Raw genomic sequence first — 21,609 nt, 5'->3', positions numbered from 1 at the left:
TGAAGACAAATCACTTTCCAGGTTCTTTAAATTCTTTTATCTCTCTTCCTGTTCAGACTTCTGTGAAACACAATTTATTGTCCTCAATTTACCGATGGCAGAACTGAGACACAAGAGTCTTAACCTGTCCTCTCAACTTCAAAGATGCCATCAAGACACATTTTATTGTTAACCTCTCAGTCCACATTCTTTCTCTTGCATACACTGCCATTCTTAGTTATCTACTGCTAAATAATATGTTAGCTTGAAACTTAGCAGCTGAAACCAGTAAGCATTTACTATCACAGTTTCTGTGGGTCAGGATGGGAGCAGCTTAGCTGGGTAGTTGTGGTTCAGGGTGCCTCATCAGGTTACAGTCAAGTGTTACCTGGTGCTGGTCATCTAAAGGCTTGACTAGGACTAAAGGGTCTGCTTCTAAGGTAACTCACTCAGATTTCTGGCAAGTTAGTTCTTATTATAGGCAGAAGGCCTCACTTAATTGTCTCTTCATGGGACTGCTTGATTGCCTTCTTAACTTTTCCCAGAACTACTAATCCAAGAGAGAGCAAGGTAGACACTATTTATGACCTAGTCCCAGAAGTTATGCTCTGTCATTCCTGTAATAGCTTCCTGCTTATACAGGGTGACCCTATTCAAAGTAGAAGGGGGAAGTGGGAACATGAATATCAAGAGTTAAGAATCATCAGATACTATCTTCAAAGATAAGCTTCTACCGCTATCCCCCTCATGGATGGCATGGATGACAATTAAAAAAAGAAAAAAAAAGAAACTTTTTTTTTAAAATTAGAAATATTAGTCATTTTGGCCTTTAGTTTATTACACTGTTTAGATAAGCACCATGAGAATGATTAAAGTTTTATACTTATTATTAAAATATTATCCTTTGGTATAAAATAGTTATTTTTTAATTATTTGCTTTTAACACTTAGATTCTTAGCATACCTGGTAGGGACAGTGCTCACAGACTTAATTTTGTTCCATTTGCATTTTAGTATTGGGAAAATCAGAATTTGGGGTTTAATTATATAGAAAGCCAAACATTTAAACTTTTTTTTTCTTGATAATAGAAAAAGAAATAGACTCCTTATATTCAGTGAAGGGAACTTTCAGAATAGGAAAAGTACTATTAAACAAGTATTATCTTTGATGACATGAAATGAAGTTAATTTAGGGTTTGAGAAGAGTATATTTATTTAGGATTAAGACCAAAAACACAAAATAAATTTTAATGGATTAATGTTCAAGTAGGTATTGCAAAAGCATGGGTTTTGTTTCATTTTGTGACGATGGCATCATCCTCTTGTAATGGTACCTGTTTGGTAGGGAGATCATTGATGTAAAGCAGTGGTCCACAACATTTTTGAAATATATATTTCCGAGTAAAATTTAAAATTTAGGAAAAACTATCAGTGTATGAATACTTGTTTGTAAACTGTACATATGCACTTTTGAACTGATACTTTGCAAGCATTAAGTGACCTGTAACGGATAAAATTTAAAAGATGAGATATAATTAAAGAACAAATGGGCATTTTATTATTTTCTTTTCACACTCCTACAGATCACTTGGTACCCAATTTGGAGTACTTGCCCTCCATTTTAGAGACTCTTATAAAGTATCTTATTTTAAAATAAAGAATTTTAAGGGAAATTTTAATGACATGCAAATTTTACCCTACCTGCTGACTTTGTAATTTTATAACACATATAACTCACTGTATACTATCTTACCCATTCCTCACACAATTTTAACTAGATTTTTTAAAATTTAATTTTATTATAGAGTGAGAGAAGGAAAGAGAGAGCACAGGAGTGAATGAGAGTTGGAGGGGCTGAAGGAGAGAAAAAGAATCTTAAGGGGCCCCGTGCTCAGTGCAGAGTGCAACATGGGGCTCAATAACATCACCCTAATATCATGACCTGAGATGAAATCAAGAGTCGGATGCTTAACTGACTGAGTCACCCAAGCACCCCATACAAATATAACTAGATTATACCTGAGGAAAAACAAACAAACAAACAAACAAACAATATCTTATAGAAGTAAAATGACTTGTTGAAGGGAAGTACAGAAAGGGAAGTAAAATCTAATGTCAAGATAACCTCGATAGGTAATGGATGTACTTCTGGCCGTGGTAGTTATGGTTTCATAGGTGTGTACTTACCCCGGACTCATTGAGTTGTATATATTATAACTTATCAAAGTGAATTTTAAAAGCAAAAACAGAACCAACTGCCAATATCCTGAGTCTTGTGTCAAAATATCCCTCTTCTAGATTTTATGCAACTTTGATTATTCAGAAGGGACTAGAAATAAATGAACTCATTCTCCCTCTCCCTCTCTTTCTATCTCTATCCCCTTTTTTCTCTCTTTTATCTTCTCATAGGCAAGGCCATTTTTAAAAAAGATTTTATTTATTTATTTGACAAAGAGACAATGAGAGCAGGAACACAAGAAGGGGGAGTGGGAGAGGAAGAAGCAGGCTTCCCACTGAGCAGGGAGCCCGATGTAGGGCTCAGTCCCAGGACCCTGGGATCATGGCTTGCACAGAAGGCAGATGCTTAACAACTGAGCCACCCAGGTGTCTCTGCAAGGCCATTCTTGTAAGACTAAGCAGTTACATATTTTGATTTAGAACAGTACTAGAAATAATCCATTACCATCCATGTTAAAAACAATTTTCCTTGCTGACCTGAGAATTTACATGTTCATTCAACACATATACATTAGGCATTTAACGGTGACATAATTGGTAAAGATTGAAAACAAATTAAGTTGCTTAACTGAAGAAACTTTTGTTTCTAATGTAATTTCACTATCTATCTATAATTTTATTTGATATTTCACGTTTTTTTTTATAACCTAAGTCTTATCCATACAGTTTTATTATCCCTGTGAAGACTTTATCATCCCAGGCCAGGGAAGAAGTAAAGGATAAACATATGAAATAAGCAAGAGTATTTCAACTACTGGGAAGTGGAAAACACATGTCCATGTAAGATATACATGCAAACTATTATATTTAAAACTCTGGGACATTCAAACAAAATTAAAAGTAGGCTAGTCCTGTTTTCATTTCCTGACTTACAGCTTATAGTTTGTCATAAAAATCACCAAAATGAAATAAGGACCACATAAGAAGACCCTAAGGGAGTCCTAAGTCAAGTCCTTGAAAGTGCACAGCAGGGGTCCATTCAACTCAAATCAGAGCATTAACAAACGCTTCAGGGAAAAGGTAGCTTTTATGCTTGATATCAATGAACAGTATTTCCAAACATTGCAAGGAGTCAAGAAAAATCATAAGCAAGGAAAGAAGGTGGTCAAGTAATGTAAGCATTGTGTGAGAGGGTTTCTTTTTATGTCTCGAGGTACAGGATGTGAAATCAGGTGTAACAGGAGATAGGGTTAGAAATGCATGTTAGGGCAAGACTTGGAGCATTTTAAATGTCAGGATAAAGGATAATACATTTAGACTTGATTCCATAGGATGTAAGAAGCCACTAAAGGACTTTTCAAGGGCAGTAGAAATATCCATTCCTTGTCTTCATAAAATGTTTCTCAGACAATTTAGGATGGGAAAGATACAAAATATGGTTTAAACTAGGGTATAAGTTGTGCAATTAAAAAGCAAGAGAGGGGGTGCACCCGAGTGGTATAGTCGGTTAAGCATCCGACTCTTGGTTTCAGCTCAGATCCTGATCTCAGGGTCAGGAGATCCAGCTATGTGTCAGGCTCTGAATGCTCAGTGCTCAGTCTACTTCAGATTCTCTCTCCCTCTCCCTCTGCCCCTCCCACTCGTGCACTCTCTATCTCTCAAATAAATGAATGAGTCTTTTTTTTAAAGCAAAACAGGGAAAAGTTAGTATTTATACATTTCAGTGATTGATTAGATACAAAGAAAGGACCACTTGAAGATAAATTTTTAAGTTTCCTAGCTCAGTAGTAAGGTGAATGATGAAGTCATTAACTGAAGCTGGGAACAGAGGAAAAGAGATTTGGGAGAGATTGCACCGAGTTTGGTTTAGAACATACTGAGATCGAGGTGTTGATACTACAGACACAGTCCACCAATAGACAGCTAGGTTTTGGTTGTGTTCTTAAAATTCATAGCAGTATTTCCAAAATAAATATCTGATTTTATCACTTTTTACTTAAATCCTTTCAAGCATTCTTGAATGTTCCTACATGAATGTCCTAACATCACAGTGTGGCATGGGAGGCCTTCATGTTCCTGCCTCTGTTTACCTCTCTGGTTATCTTGCCATCCTACCACCCCACAATAGGGTCGTAACTGTCCTAAAATATTCAGTTTACAAACTGTGGCATGATCTCTGTCTTTAAGGCCTTTTCATATATAGGCCGTTTTGCTTATAAGCCCCTTCCACACACACGCAACCATCCTGCTACCTTTGGCTGGCTGCCTTCCACTAGTCCTTTAGTCTCAATTCACGTGTGACCTTCTCTCCGAAAACTACCCAGACCCCTTTTTACTTGGAATGGCGTCTCTCCAGATGTACTCCTGTTGTTCTTACCTCTATCAGGGCACTTTTTAGATGATGTTCAGCTTGTTTACTGGTCTCTCTCCTAATCTGTAACCTCCCTGAGAGTGAGGGTTTTGCCCTGTTCGCCATTGTGTTCCCGGCATCTGTTGCAAGAGTGAGTTGCGGCCTTTTAATCCTGAAGAAACAGAGCCATTCTTATTTTCACACATTTTCACATTGAGAAGAGAATATTAGTACAATATCATCCATCACCTTAGTTTGCAGGACGTGGTAAACCCAGTATGTGATTGCAGGAAAGAGGCTGGTTTCTGTTGCTCAGTTCTGACTTTTCAGGATTTCTTTTTTGTGAATGTGATCTCTGCAAAATAGTTGTGTTGGTTTATTGTGGGATGAAATTTGACATTAAAATCATGGGCACATTGATATTAGAAAAGCCATTCAAGCAAAGGGGAAAAAATCCAGTCGTAGGCCAGGTTGTCAGGGATACGAGACTCGCTGCAGTCAGGGGAGGATTGACACCTGCACTATAGCCTTTGTTTACTTGATGTAAAGTTAAAGGCAGTATCTTCCCCGTGTGAACCAAATTGTCACAAGTAAGGCAGCCCAAAGGTCTCTAATCTAAAATTATTAATTTCATTAAAATTGACAAAGTAAACAAGACATACATTTTAAATAGCCTAATAAAGTCTAAAATCATTAAAATGTCCTAATATATTATAATACATTAATTTATTCAAATGTGCAACTAAAGATAGATACCCCTTGGGGCTGAGACATTGATGCATGATATTCTTTGGTCTGTTCCTAGGAATAAATGATATCATATTGTATTCAAGCCTTAAGTACCAAGCAGCACAGTAAACCAATAGGTTGCTATAGCAGCATGTTCACATCAATTTTCATTTCTCTCTGGTATCTAAGAGTTCTTATTCCTCCTTCTTTTTACTTTTATTTTTTTTTCTCTACCCTGCACATCTGTGGAAAACCTAGATGAGGTTGATAATACACATGTAATTGAGACTGAACTTGGCACATCTTGAAATCATGATGCTATGATCTTTTCAGTCACTGTCGCAGATCTCTCCTTTAAAAATAATTTCCTGTATTTTCAATATTTAATATTTTGCTGCCATCTGAGAGGAAATGTATCTGTTCTGTCTAAGAAACAGACCCTATCATTGAACAATAATAACACCTATCATATTTCTAGTGCCTACTGCATTTGATGTGTGTGTGTGTGTGTGTGTGTGTAGATATTACATTGTATACATTTAAAAACCATTCTTATGTCAACACTTTGAGATTGGCTTCATTTTTTCCATTTTGCAGATGAAAAAACTAAGCAAGACAAAAATGTAAAAGCAGAATTCATGCAGTCGAGCATACAATAACTACTTATCATACACCTATTAAGTTCCCAATATTGTGCTCCATGCTCAGAATACAATGTATAACAAAAATTAGGAAGCTTGTCTTAATGGAGCTACATGCTAATGGGGAATATGGACGGTAATCAAAAGTCATGCAAATATATGAAAATTTGCACCTGAAATTGTGTGCTAAAGAGAAGTTTTTAATTTGCTGGTGATTTGACCAACTCAGAAAGGACACAGTAACTCCATAGCATCACTAGGACTTGAACTTCAGAGCCAATTTTAAACTTACTTAAAATTATTGCATTCTTGGGGCGCCTGGGTGGCTCAGTGGGTTGAGCCTCTACCTTTGGCTCAAGTCATGATCCCAGGGTCTTGGGATCAAGCCCTGGGTTTGGCTCTCTGCTCAGCAGGGGCCTGCTTCCCTTCCTCTCTCTCTGCCTGCCTCTCTGCCTACTTGTGATCTCTGTCTGTCGAATAAATAAATAATATCTTTAAAAAAAATTACTGCATTCTTGCCACTCATCTATGTTATGTTTTATTTTGTTTTATTTTCTGTCATCCTTGACTGTATTGCACATATACACTATGGAGAGAATTTACTACAACCCAAATATTTATTGAACCTAGGAGAAGAAAAAATAATAATCAATGCTGAAGGTATTTTTTGTGTGGCAGGTAGTTAGAGGAAGAAAGAGTCTTGGACCATTTCATACCTCTCATCTTGGGAATGTAAGTAGCCTGAAAGGGTGACTCCACTGGGAGCAAAAGGTAACTACTACAAAAGACTGATGGGCATAGTTAAGCCTCACACAGGTAGTTAAGAAACCTCTGGTCCAGGGAATCTGCAAAAACATAGCTGAACTAACCTTAATTATTTTTTTTTCTGTCCCATTAGATTCACCCCATGGGTTGGATCTGGCTTTCCTAGTACAGATACCACATATTACTTGGTGATTTGGCTCCACTTGTTCTATTCCCTGTCTTGACTCAATTTTCTGAAATCACTCATGATTTCTGCCATGTCTTTCCAAACTCAAACACAATATCCTGGTTTCTACTTAATGATTTGAATACCAGTTGCTACTGGTATTCAAATGGGACAATACCAAGAGTCAGAAGATCTGGGTTTGAATGTTGGTTCTACCACTTACCAGATGATAGAAGATAAATTAACTTAATCTTTCTAAACTTCTTTTTTCTTTTCATCTGTAAAATGGGACTAGTAAAGCTTACCTCCTAGGGCTGCTATGAAGATTAGTTGACATACATTTGAAAATGCTAAAATGTTTTCTGAATGTCAGTTTCCCATACTCTTCACACCAAAATTTTTTTGTACAACATTGGAATTCTTTCATGTTAGATTACTTCAATAATATGTTGAGAACAGCTAACATTTTCCTCATACATAAGGCATTCCTGCTTACATTAAAAAGAGTAGAAATATGGCCATGATTCAGAGCCAAAATTTACGTAAGCTAGAATTCTGTCATTGAGAGAGGCATTGGGATGTGTTGTGCAAGGACCAATATACCATCTCAGTGTCATCGTCACATTTTTGTTTTGTTTTTAAATTTTTTAATTTAATAATTTTCATCTTCACATTTTTAAGTGTAGCCAAGGTCCTTATATAGAACTATGTTTTACTTGTCTCCCCCCCACCCTTTGATTCTTAACTCAGTGCCTTCAGCATGGGAGGTATTTAATCATCATTTGATGACCAAATAAAACTTCATTTCCATTAAGACCATATCACATGTGACATTTTTACTATCAACCATGAATTTTTCTGAAGCTCTTCTTCTTGAGTTGTATCCTTGATTCATACCACTTCTTAGAAGTCAGAAGGCTGCAATCCATTGTTGGAAATAACATTCCTTTTCTTTGTACATATAATTCTTATGACTTAAGAACTACTTTCTGTCCCCTACTGTCTTCCATGTCTGCTATACTACCACCCAAAGATCAATTAATATGATCATAATAATCTTATCCAGTTATATAACATGATACATTATTGTCATATTTTCTTATAACATGACATATTATTATCATATTTCCTTGTATTCTAGTCTGATAAAAGATCTATTATCACTTGAGAACATCTCCCACTCCTGTTTCAATTTGCTTTAATATTTTAAATGTTGTCTGATACACTTGTACATATTTCCTGTATTCACAGTGAAGTATTTCAGTGACTATTTGCACCTGAAATTTTTCTAGAATATTTATTTTTCCTCCTAACCTGGAAAGGCAGATAGTAAATGGTAGTCCCAAAATGTGTCATGAGGCTCAATTTATATATAAAATGAATGAGGTCTGGTAGGGCTGTTCCATTTAACTTTGCAGTCTTAACAATCAGTGCCAGTGGCTTTGTGGTCAGTTTTGCTGTTGGATATTTCAGTGGACTCTTCTGTCTATCCTAGTTACTACCTGAGAGATGCTATGATTGTAAATTTCATGAACATTTCAAGAGTCCGATATATAAATATCCTTTGTTATTATGCTTTCTATGTGGTACTCCTTTCTAACTGACACTTGAAAATATAAGGGCCTCTTCTAATTCAGAACTAGTTATTTGGTCAGGCTGTGTTATTTATGAGTTACCTCATCATCTGCTGGCGGGACAGATAGCCTGCTGTTCACAGATTTATGAAGCATTAATAAAAGGCAGAAGGAAGAAGAATGAGGGCAATGGTCTTCAGTATGTGTCTTTGTCCATCCAGGCTGCTATAACAAAATACCACGGATTAGGTGGCTTATAAACAACAGAGAGTTATTTCATACTTCTGGAAGCTAGAAGTCCAAGATCAGGGTGCAAGCATGGTCTGGAGAGGGTCCTCTTCTAGGTCACAGACATCTTACTGCATCTTTACAAGACAGAAGGCGCTATGGGAGGTCTCTGGAACCTCTTATAAGGCACTAATCCCATTCATCATGGTTTCACTTTCATGATTTTTAAACATCTTCCAGAGGTCCCAGCCACTATTGCCATCATTTTTGGGGCTTAAGTTTTCAACATATGAATTTGGGGAGGACACAAACATTCTGATCCAAGCAGTATGGAACAAACTACCATAGGTGTAGAGGGTACAGGACAACAAGCTCCACAGTAATGGAAGGATCTCATAGCCATAGGATCCATTGAAAGGTAAAAATGCAAAAAATAAAAATGCTCAGAAATTTCTAAGCAAGTGCCAAATGCTGCTGATCTACTTCTGAGGAAGGAATACTGTATTTAACCACTAATCCAATAGAATTGCTTTCCTCTCTTTGGGGGAAAAGACTATATGAAAATGTCTCTTATTCTGTAATCTGAGTCAATACAAGAACAATTCTCCTAGAACTTGAAAAACTTAAGTATTTAGAGAAAGGAGAGAACTCCAAATAAGGCAGTATTCTGGATTTAGTTCTCTGGTTTTATTGCAAGGTGTACTGTAAACTATTGCTTGAGTTGTCACTTTAAAATTTCACATCATTGATATAAGGAAGTCTGGTTTCAAACAAGTCTGGGATAGATATGAGAAATTCAGTGGGGCAAGGGTCCTTCTGTTAATAGGCATGTTTGAAAGCTAACAAGAATTTTCTTTAACACAGAATAACAATTTAATTTGTCAAATATGATAAAAGTTGTTAAAAATTATTCTTTTTACAGAAAATATAACTATATCCAACCATTTTGGAATAAAACTGTTTGATAAAGAAAAATATCAACTAAAGAGCACTTTTTTATTTGTTTTTAATCAAAGATTGAAGTTACATTAAAGACAGACATGATGGGAATTATAAGTGTGGTTCAAATTTCTATATCTGGTAACTAAAGGTAGAAGTATTCATCTTAACAGGGTCCCCATTGTGACTGACATAAACTTAGTTGTAAACACCTGTTTGATTGATTCTTCTCTTCAGCTTTGATCTCCTGAGGGGCCTCCAAAGATTTTCAAAGACATGTGTTACCCAGCCAAGTCCCTAATCACCTAAGCATAGGACTCATCTTTGTAGCAATGGCAATTTTCAGAATTGATTTGAATGGGTGAGAAAACCCCTCACTCCATGTGCTCTCAGGATTCCTGCAGGAAAATCACAGAAATACACCTCCTGAGATATATACCATCTCAGAAGTCTTTCTGCCTCAAGATCAACTTTGGAAGGTCTATTTCAGCCATCTACTGGATAAAAATATGTTCTTAGAGTGTATTTGAGGAGTTGGCATTTCTAAAACTCCAAACTCTAGAAGAAAGGACATTTTGGACTTCTCCAGTAATCTCAGAAAGGTAGCTTCCTCTAGAGGGAAGTACATCCCCCTGGGAAAGGTAACTTTTCCTATTTATAGGCCATCATCACCTGACAGGCTGAGGAGAGCAGCAGGAATTTCTAATGGCGTGCCCCTCAATGAGGATGCACAAAGCAGCGCTGGCCAGAGACCAAGAATGGGTCTACACATACAGAGTGTGGACATGCTACATGATTTTGCAACATCTGGGGCTTTGCCCTCCGACACACTGAAGGGCAGAGTATTAGAAGCCAGCTAGAAAGACAGCCTGAAGGAACATAAGCAAACAATCCCATCAAGTTACTGACTCAACCCCCTTGATATTTTCTCCCTAGGGTCTAGCCAAATGAAGACCCTGACTAATTTCTTCTTAGTTCTTTAGCAGCAAAATGAATCTTAGTTTTGGTAAGTGGGGCACTATAAGGATTTAGTAGTTCAGGGAGTTGCTGAGTCCTCTGGAGAATGTGTCCCTAGCATAGACATGGTCAGATAGATTTGGGCCATAATGCCAAAGCTCTCTGGACAATGAAGCTGTGAATTTTTATACATAGCATATAGTAATTGGTTAAAAATAAAGTTATTAATGTGATGCAGGAAAATATACAATAATCATGATGATATTTTTGGCATAAATGTTGATAGATTTGCAATATAAGATAGGAGAGTTAAAAACTGCCATATCCTTGATATTTTATGCCCTATTTTCTTGTGTCAGAGTTGCAGATCATTAGGTTTATTGCTCAAGTTAAGGTTTTTCAATGTTTATTTAGCTCAGAGTTTTATTAATCTGATTAAAGTTTGAGTTTTGGATAAGTCAAATTCAGCTATTACATGAAATATAAGTAATCCCCAGGGTAATCAAGCATGGCTGCTTATTTTAATCTGCGTGTAGCTACAGTATATTTTATCTAAATTCAGATGCAAGTCACATAATGTAATGCAAAGGAGTTCAACCTAAACTCTCAGGAGAATGCCATTTATTAGCATCTTCATGATTAAAGAAATATTTAGTACTAAAACCTGAACATATTAAGGAAAAATACCATGCCATTTGGGCTATGAACTTACATAGCCCATATTGAGATCAGCACATCTTTTCATCGTAAACTTTGGGATTAGTTAGGGAGATGTTATCGTCTGGTTGGCATCCTCATTATTTCAGAATTCATATTTAGAAAGAGAATTTCTCAAGGGGCTTACCGGTCCCTGTGTTGTGGGGATGTCACCCAATACTGTTGATCTATGAACTTTTTGCCTTTTTGTTTTTTTTAAGATTTTATTTGTGTGTGAGAGAGAAAGAGAGCAGGGGAGAGGCAGAGGGAGAGGGAGAAGCAGACTCCTCACTGAACAGGGACCCAACATGACCTGGGTCTCAATCCCAGGACCTGGAGATCACAACCAGAGCTGAAGGCAGACGCTTAACCAACTGAGCCACTTAGGCACCCCAAACTTTTTTTTTTTTTTTTTTAGTATTAAGTGCTTTGCGGGACTCAAATATAAAGTAAAGTATGTCCATATGGCCCTACCTTTTGAGGAATTTAAACCAGTACAATTTATTTGGGTTGAAAAGACCTGTGTGCCTGGAAATTGCTACAGAGTAGCAGAATGTGCAAGAATGTGACTTTGGTTTTAGAAATCTCACAATTTTGAGAGAAACATGCACAGAGAGAAAGGAAAAGAGTCATTTAAGGAGCATTAGAGTAGGAAACATAAGACACAGATCAGAACTGAGTGAGGAGGGAAGGATCCAGCTGGCAGAGATACAAGGGGCTGATGACCATTGTATGCAGATCAGGAAAAGAGTGAACCAGAGTGGGCTTGGCAAGCCTTGAGAACAGTGGTGCTCTGCCAGCCTCTTGGAGAGTGAGACCTCTGCTGGTAAGCCTGGAGAAAGATTTTTGGGTAGTCAGGGTGGAATTGGGGAAAATAGAATCTTATACTGAGGCCCAGAAAGGTTAGAAGACTTTCCCAGCCACATCCCTAATATGTGGCCAAGATGAGAGTCAACTTGAAATGCTCTTCTCAATGCTAGACTGCTGCTTTTTCTCTAGGTTTAAAAGCAAGTCATCTGTCTGGTTCGTACATGGCAGCAGCAAAGTGGTGTTGACCCTAGACTCAGAACCATCTTATCACAGTTGTGGGGTTAACTTTCATGGGAGTCATCTGATATCATCTGAGATGGCTTAGACGTATCCTAGCCAACTTTTTTAGAAACCGTCAGTTTGCATTTTTAGTAAAATCATTATATTTCATTTGCTTTACTCTTTCTCGACATTAACAGATGAGATGCTGTTGCTGTGATGTGTTTAGTTTTCTAAAATGCAAATCAATGTATGAATAGGACATGTGGAAATCGAAATTCAGTTTGTTGTAGAGCACAAATCCTCCCTTAGGAACAATCTACAGTTGTCAACCAGCTTCTCCTCCCTGATATCTACTAATGTAAGGAAAATATATGATCACATTATATGCTAACACGAGTGTGGACAAAACTGTCTATGAGTTGCCATGACAACCCCAATAAAGATAAAACTAAAAATGGTATTCACAATGCATATTTACCTAGAGTTTATTTTGTCTTCTAGGCTTTTCAATGGCCAACAAGGAATCATTATTCAAAACTTTAGCACAAGATCCATTCTCACTGTTACCAATGTGACACAGGAGCACTTCGGCAACTATACTTGTGTGGCTGCCAACAAGCTGGGCACAACCAATGCGAGCCTGCCTCTCAACCGTAAGTAATACAGTGTTGCCAAAATGCTCCCGGTGGGGGGGGCCCTTGGTTCCAGTCCATCAGCAGAAATAAAACGTGAGAATGGTGTATGTTCATTTTAGAACTCAGCCTGATGTGACACATCCCTTACACAGAGGAAACTTGGCCCCTAAATGGTATGGGTGTTTGAGAATTTTTTGAATTCCTCTTGAAGTCCACATATGTTTAGAAAAGTGTTTTGGAGCTGAGAAAAGGGGAAAATTTCCAAAATGATAGGACCCACTGAAAAATGTCTTCTGGTGGTTTGGTGGGCTTCTGTTTGTTTTGGTTTTGTTTTGTTTGTAAAAATATATTACAGTGTCCTTAAGCATAGGCTAATTTCAGTTGAATTTACTTTTGGTTGGTTTTGTTTAGACATTCATCTTGGAATAGTGAAAATTTCACATGCCATATATAAAGTGAAAGAGTAAGTAAATGGTCATGGACAGAGTATTTTGTCCATACAGGTAATGCTTTTACTCAAAATTGTATTTGAAATACAACTTAAGGTTTTGCTTAAATAAATATTCTAGTATATCTTGGTTCCTAGTCCATTTCTAAGGACTAGAAATGAAAAAGGAAGAACAAACATGAGGATTGCTTGAATGGAGAGAAACCTAAGCTGATGTTTTTCTCCTACAATTACTTTTAGTGCTTTTCAAGAGCTGAATAAACAACACATTTTCAGAACCATTAGATATTCCTAATTTTCAAGTGGAGTATTTCTTAAAACATTCAAAGATTAGACAGAATATACTATCTTTTCAGTTCCACAGAATTATCTGAATCATTCTTATCTTTTGTAGTTAATATTTTTATAGTAAGCTGACATATATTTATGTTATCATCCTGTGATAATAAGCTGTCTCTGAAAAATGTGGATATTGTGTAATTCATCATAGACATGATCACTTCCATCTTGCAGAAGTGAGGATGGGATATATAATACTTCTGCTACTTAAAAATATACTGTAAAAACTATGATTTATGAACTTTGAATTACCACAGTTTAAGTACCTCTTTTATTAGTTAAAATATATTAGTTGTTAGTAGAAAATAATCATTTGAAAAGGATTTGCTTTATATACATATTAAAAACAACATATCACTTATTATTCTAGCTTAATATTACTTAATATTTCTTAATAACCACACTCTGAAAAACACTGCTTGCTATGCAATACCTATAGTATAATAAACTTAAGTTTCTTCCATGAGGATGATTTTTCATGTAATTATGAATAATATAAATGATTAAAAATATTACAGAGCAGTGTGAAATCCCATTTAATGTAAATATTGATACTTCTTTTATATACCATTAATATTTTAAATGATTTAAATATTCAAGAACCTGAAAGAATAAATGAATTAAACAGGCAAAGTAAAAAAAAATTTAAGGCTTAATAACACATTAACTTTTTGGTATTTGAATTTCTAAATCACATTCTGATTTTTGAAACTGAAACATTAATGAATGTGACAAATTGGGAACAAATGTCACTTATGTGTTTTTGGTGCTCTGGCAACTTTAATGCAACCATTTGGAAATACCTCACTGCTGAAAGGGCTTCTAAGCATGGTGTCTTTAGAATGGACTCTGATCATCTCCCTTTCCCGGTTGGTTCCTGGATGTAACAATGCTATGAACTACTAGCACAATTTGATTGATTTGTCAACAAAGACATAATATGCAAATCTTTTCTGTAATTTTGAGCATAGCCCTGGAAATCTGAAGAAGCATCTATACATTCAGAACTCTTGTGTGACCTCATCTGAAGCTCTTACTGCACTATTTCTATTTTGTACAGTAATTATTTTTATATGCATTTCATCTCTCTCCACCAAATTATGTTTGTTAAGAATATAGGATCAATACCTGTCTCATTATGTTATTTCTCATATCACCAAGCATGGTAATCAATAGGTAATCTAATCTAATAGGTAATCAATACATCTTTGGGGAGTAAATGAATTTGTTAAGCATTGAATAAGTGATTAAATGGCTAAAGAATAAATGAATGAATGAACTGGGTTTTAGATGTAAAACGTGTATTTGTAATCTCTAAATATGCAAGACAATAGCAGGAAGATTACAAGTAACACTTATTGTGAGTTTAAGGTAGACCAGATGTTCTCCTTGTTATTCCTTATGCTCTACAAGGAAGTGAAACCATATGATAGTTGACTCTTATCTCACTCAGCATAATCTCCTCCAGTCCTGTCCATGTTGATACAAAAGTTGGGTATTCATTATGGAGGCATAATACTCCATTGTATATATGAACCATATCTTCTTTATCTATTCATCCGTTGAAGAGCATTTTTGCTCTTTCCACAGTTTGGTGACTGTCGCCATTGCTGCTATGAACATTGGGGTACAGATGGCCTTCCCTTTCACTATATCTATATCTTTGTGGTAAATAACCAGTAGTGCAATTGCAGGGTCATAGGGTAGCTCTGTTTTTTTTTGTTTGTTTGTTTTTTGTTTTGAGGAGTCTCCACACTGTTTTCCAAAGTGGCTGCACCAACTTGCATTCCCAACAAACGTATAAGAGGGTTCCCCTTTCTCCACATCCTCTCCAACACTTGTTGTTTACTGTCTTGTTAGTTTTGGCCGTTCTAACTGGTGTAAGGTGGTATCTCAATGTGGTTTTGATTTGAATCTCCCTAATGGCTAATGATGATGAACATTTTTTCAGGAGTCTGTTGGCCATTTGTATGTCTTCTTTGGAGAACTGTCTGTTCATGCCTTCTGCCCATTTTTTGACATGATTATCTGTTTTGTGTGTGTTAAGTTGTTTATAGATCTTGGATGTCAGCCCTTTATCTGTTGTGTCATTTGTGAATATCTTCTCCCATTCTGTGGGTTGCCTCTTTGTTTTGACTGTTTACTTTGCTGTGCAGAAGTTTTGATCCTGTGGAAGTCCCAAAAGTTCATTTTCACTTTAGTTTCCTTTGCCTTTGAAGACTTTTCTCTTTGGATGGTATAGTTATCCAACATAGGCATTGTGAATCTACAAACTATATTATGGGGAAAGACAGTTTTCTTGAAGTCCACATGATGCTAGCTGGAAATTACACTGTGTCGCTTGAGAAGAGCTTTTACTTCACAAGGTCTATGAATGGAAGAGTCTTCAACTTTTAAACTGATCCAAGATGAAGCCAGTTGTATGCTGACCTAGTATTGGACTATGACCAGCTGTTAAAAATCTATTGCTGAAGATCAGCTCTTCCTATAGTTAAGGGACTATGTAAAGCTAGCTTGCCCATTTTCTTATCCAAGAGAAAAGAAAGAGACTCCAAAAATTCTGTCAGTTGTGTACATGGTGATATTTGGAACATGCCATGAATAAGAAAATGTCTATGTTTTCATGGTTTGTATCCCTGATAGTTCATACACTCAAAGACAGGGTTATCAGAAATGTGCATCGCCTAGTATACTGTTTATACATAGCAAACACTCAAACTGATTGAGAATAGCTTTCCAACAAAGCTTTAGCCACTCAGAATCAGCTCCCTGGCCATAACTACTTAGGATTAATCTTGGACTGAGGCAGTCTACTCCTGGTTTGTTAGTACCTGCATTTCTTAGATCACCAAGAAGACAGAAGGCAAGAAGCAATAATTTAGAGCTTTGCTATAACTACGACCATTTAAAAAAAAAAAAAGCAACATTCTTTGGTGTGTGTGTGTGTGTGTGTGTGTGTGTGTGTGTGTGTTTCATATAAAATGAGTCAAGCAGGCCTGGGTTTGAATCCCATTTTTACTACATACCAGTTATGTGTGACTTTGCGTAAGCAAATGCTGCAAAGCCTCGGTTAATTCATTGATAAGATGAGGGCACTACCAGCTCCCATCTATAGGATAAAAATTAAATGGGATGATGCATGTAAAGCATTTATCATCAGCCTGGAACAAAGTAAACAATAAATGTTATCCATTGTAATTATATTATATCCCCTAAGAGCACTCAGTTCACAAAGCAATATATAGATGGCTAACTTTATTTGTTGACCCAGTGCCCAACACTTTACTAGGATTTAGATGGTAAATTGTCCCTGGCAAGCCAGGGAGAAGGCATGCAAATCTGAAATAATGTCCCAACTCTAGCTTGTAACTTAACCTCATCCTTAGTCAGTGCAGGGACCAGTCTTTGTGGCACTGATTCTAGATTAAATATGATGTTTACTGCATAGAAGTTCAGACATCTAGGAGATTCAAAAAGTAAAGGCAAAACTATAACAATTGTTTTATTTTCAGGATTAAATAATTTATTCAATGGCAACAACCTTCATTCATTATATATATATATATTATATAATATATATATTGCCTACAATGTTCATATATATGTATATATGTGTGTATATATATGTATATACACATGTGTATGTATATATATACATATATATGTATATGTACGTGTGTGTGTGTGTGTGTGTGTACCCACACAGAAAAGAAAAGAATTAAGGATCTGGAAACCAATCCTTAGAGAGTTCCCTCAGATGAATGAGAGGAGAGGAATACGAAAGACATCTGTAATGCAGTTCAGGAATGGTAGCATACCAGGGCAGAGAAGAGGCTTTGAATCTGGTCTTGAGGGCCATGAAAGGACTGTCATCCAGGTTAGGTAATATCACTTTGAGAATTATAACTAAGATACAACTCAGAATTTCATTTTCACTACCATTGTATCATTTTCAAAGACAGACATTTGAAGAGTTCATTCAAGAACAATCATGACCACAGTGGCACAAATGAGATAATGATCAACTCAGTCTTAGTGACTGAGGGAGAACTGTAGAGATGTCCCATGAACAAAGGATATGGTAGGATTGAGTCTGGGTGTGAAATGGTTACAGGGCTGGGTGTGGGAATATTCTAATATGAACCAGCCAATTCTAAAGACACAGCAGTGTGAAACAATCTGATACATTTGAAGACATGGTAGTATCTTTATAGGGTAAGAGTAAAAAGTGGGAGAAGAGAGTACTGAGGAAGGACTGGACATCATCTCTCAGTGGAATTAGAAATATGTAGAATTTGGACAGGAAGGGCTGCAAATGAGCTTGGACTTTATCCTTCTGGTTTTGGAGAGCCACTGAAGGATTTTCAATAAAGGAAGGACATGAGCAGATTTCCTTTCTGAAAGACATTCTTAGGTAATGTGAGGGCTAAAACCAAGTATTACATTTAAAAGAAGATAATTCCACATAAAGAGGGGCAGAGGTGAGAGAGTGGAGAGAAATTAAGAGAGTTAATGACCAAATGTGGAGAGAATAAGAAGGGAACTGAAGGAGTCCAGGTAATTCCTAACATTTAGTAGGGTAAGAATAATCAAGAAAGAACATGAGAAGAGGATTAGCATTTTCAGATTTGGGGAGTAGGGAGAGATTGAAAGAAGAAAGTGACTTTAATTTTAGAGGTTGAAAGAAGAAAAGTGCCTCAACTAGAGGCAATGTTCAGTAGGTAGTTAGATGTAAAGTCCAGAATGGAGATACAATTTGGAAATTATCAGAATAGAGGTGGTCATTTCAGTCTTGTATAGCAAAAAGCTGAGTCATGTATCCTACCAACATCCAAGTAAAATCAGCATTGAGGAATGAGCAGTTGAGTTTAACCATCCTGTAGAAGCTCATGGATTCAGTGTGGAGAGATGCCAGAGGAAGATCAGTGTCATGGTAGCCACAGGAGGATACTTCTTCAAGAAGAGGGATGTTCAGCAGTGTCCTGTGCTACAGCAGATCAGAAAATTCTGAAAACTAACCACTGAAAGGAAGAACACAGGCTGATGATCTGCCTGGTCTGAATTGGGCTTGCTTTATGATTAATAGGTCTGGTGGCCATGTGTATCTCACCCCCTTCCTGACCAACAATGGCAAAGAAGCAGTACATCAGTTTTTGGTGAATCATCCTTCCCATGATTCTTGTTCTTCTGCAAATCTCCTTCATTTTCAGTTTGTGAGCCTCTTTTCTTGCATTTTTCTTCAGTCCCAGAGAAACAAGAAAGGACTAATTTAAAATGAAGTCACCTTAAACCCCTTTGCCTTCCATAGCCTGTAGGCTTTAGACTATAATAGTAAGAGGACTCTAATTCTTTTTTTTTTTTTTAAGATTTTATTTTTTTATTTGACAGACAGAGATCACAAGCAGGCAGAGAGGCAGGCAGAGAGAGAGAGGAGGAAACAGGTTTCCTGCTGAGCAGAGAGCCCAATGTGGGGCTCAATGTGGGGCTCGATCCCAGGACCCTGGGATCATGACCTGAGCCGAAAGCAGAGGCTTTAAACCACTGAGCGACCCAGGTGCCCCAAGAGGACTCTAATTCTAAGCAAAGATGTTAGTAACTTCATCAGTAGAATTACTTTAGGTAAGGAATATATAATTTCTCAAGTTAGGGGAAAGCAAAATTTATGTTAGGAAAACTATGGGAAACCTAGTATACAATGAATCCCTCCCCTTGTAGGTTATCTGTCCAGAAATTTCTGAAATATAGCCTGCATTGAAAATGTGTGTGTGTGTGTGTGTGTGTGTGTGTGTGTGTGTGTGTAAAAGATAGAGAAAAATATCTGCAGATCAGTAGAGACCAGCCTCAGGGAAGAAGTGCTTTAACAAAATTAATAATAGATGACAGCATGCCAACTATTCATAGCAAAATTCCTTATTAAGTAAAAAAAAAAAATTGGGGATTCAGAAATTTGGGGGATTTTATATTATTTTTCAGTTGTGTTTCTCATTTCCTGAACATGAGCAACTGAAAGAGATGATTCCTTTAAGTCTTCCCCTTAAAGAATGTGAACCGAATGATCTCATCCTGCCATCTACGGATCCAATTCATCAAATTTGCATAATTATTTGATTGTAATTCAGTAACATAGAAGTCATTTCTATAGGTAAACTATGTTGTAAATGCTTTGTTTCTCACCTTCTCAAAAAAAAAAAAAAAGATGTTCATATAAGACACAAAGAATCACAATCTAAAGCTAAATAAGGAAAAAGAATTAGTTAAGAAGGAAAAAAGCTTAGCCATATAAACAAAGTGCTTAAAAATCACATAGCTTTGGTTTAATACACCTTTCTCTTGAGACCTAATGTATGAAAATATCTGGGACAAGTCAAGTTTTAATATTAGTAGAGTCCTTGCATACAGACTTATATAGATAACAATAATACTGCTCCATTGTGTGGGTGCCAAATTCCTCTTTCCTGTGTTTCCAAAAGTGGGGAGTCAAACCTCTTGCTAGAATATAGGTCCTAATGATGTGATAAGGACTTCTTTTCTTGTGTGTGTGTGTGTGTGTGTGTGCACACACATGCATTTATTCAAATAATAAAGCATTTGCCTCAGAAAAATTACACATACAATATTCAAAGGACTCACCCAAACTTTGTCTTTTCCCTGCCTTAGCAACCCTGTGGAGACAATAATGAAGTTCCAATTTCAAATGTTTTATACAATCAATGCTATTTAAGTTTCTGGAAAATCTCCTTTCATGTTAGAGGATATTTCTTCCCAGTCTGTTTAATTTGATGGACACCTTCTTTTTGAGATTTAAAAAAAAAAAAAAAAAAAGTCAATAGCTGGTATCCAAAAGGAAAATGGAAGAGGCTATTGAAGAAAGTAAGAATGTGGCTGGCATAACAGTTTTTCCTTGTTTAGATCCGACTGAGGCAGGCAAACGTTATTTTTTGACTGATTTGTTGAATATGGAGCCAGCTGTGCCCTTGCAAGTAATATTTCAGCGCTCTGCTTGCTTCAAATGTCCCCACATGCCAGTAAGCAACTGTATGGGCTCTCTGTTACTTTTGTGTATTATAATGAACACTGATTCCATGTGAAAGGTGGTACCACAAATTTGAATGATTCATATTTTAGATTGAAATTGATCTCCCCTCCTGGAGCTTAAAAGAGATAGGAATTTCATTTTGGTTGAAAGAGGCAGTAATAAATTTAGACTTGGTGATTATTGAAGACAGTGTGCTACGTGAGCCAACTAGCTTTATCCTCACAGCTTTAAGATGTTAATGGAAAGCCTTCCCTGGATGTTCTGGAAATAAATATTTGACAAAAATTAGGTTTGCAATTGTAGCTGGACTTTGATATCAAAGCTACATCAACACACTGAATGGCACTCGGCTAAACTGAAATACACACATACATAATAGTCACACACATAATGGAAATATACAAATTTGCTGAAAGGCAGTATGAGGGAAGCAAGAAGATCTTTTCCTCCCTGACCTTATTCCTAGAAGCCTTGTGTGTTCTCAAGAAGCTAGACACAAAATAGGCATTCGGTGCCTTCCATGAGAGACAATACCCAATAGGTTGGAACTGGTGGAGCTCCAGTTCACCAAGTCCCCACTAGTAAGAGCCAAACACAGACGCTAACAGTGCCTTAGTTAGCCATGTCAAATGGCAGAACTTTAAACCTAGAGTAGTCTCAGCTTTACCTACTTCGTTTTTCACCAACTTTTTAAAGCAGTGGATTCCTTTCTTTCCCCCAAAATACCTGATGCAAGCCCTTGGTATAGAACAAAGATAAAACTGGAGTTCATTGTTGATTGGGAGGTAAATGTGGAAAATCCTGTCTTTTTCCTCCATATCACACTGCACAGTGACCCAGAGGCCTTTTTCCCTCCATATCACATTGGAATGTGGAAAATCCTGTCTTTTTCCTCCATATCACACTGCACAGTGACCC

The 21,609-nt window shown here is 36.7% G+C and overlaps 1 protein-coding gene across 1 annotated transcript in view; it reads left to right on the top strand.

Annotated features, from left to right (window-relative positions):
• NEGR1 (neuronal growth regulator 1) overlaps positions 1 to 21,609 on the top strand; it is an 860,988-nt gene that overhangs the window by 670,968 nt on the left and 168,411 nt on the right. The window contains exon 6 of the mRNA XM_059375117.1: positions 12,735 to 12,886. Within this exon, the coding sequence (XP_059231100.1) occupies positions 12,735 to 12,886 (152 nt within the window). The remainder of the gene's footprint in view (positions 1 to 12,734; positions 12,887 to 21,609) is intronic.

Source organism: Mustela nigripes, chromosome 14 (assembly GCF_022355385.1).
Source record: "Mustela nigripes isolate SB6536 chromosome 14, MUSNIG.SB6536, whole genome shotgun sequence".
Taxonomy (NCBI): domain Eukaryota; kingdom Metazoa; phylum Chordata; class Mammalia; order Carnivora; family Mustelidae; genus Mustela; species Mustela nigripes.
This window is presented reverse-complemented; position numbering and strand designations above follow the sequence as displayed.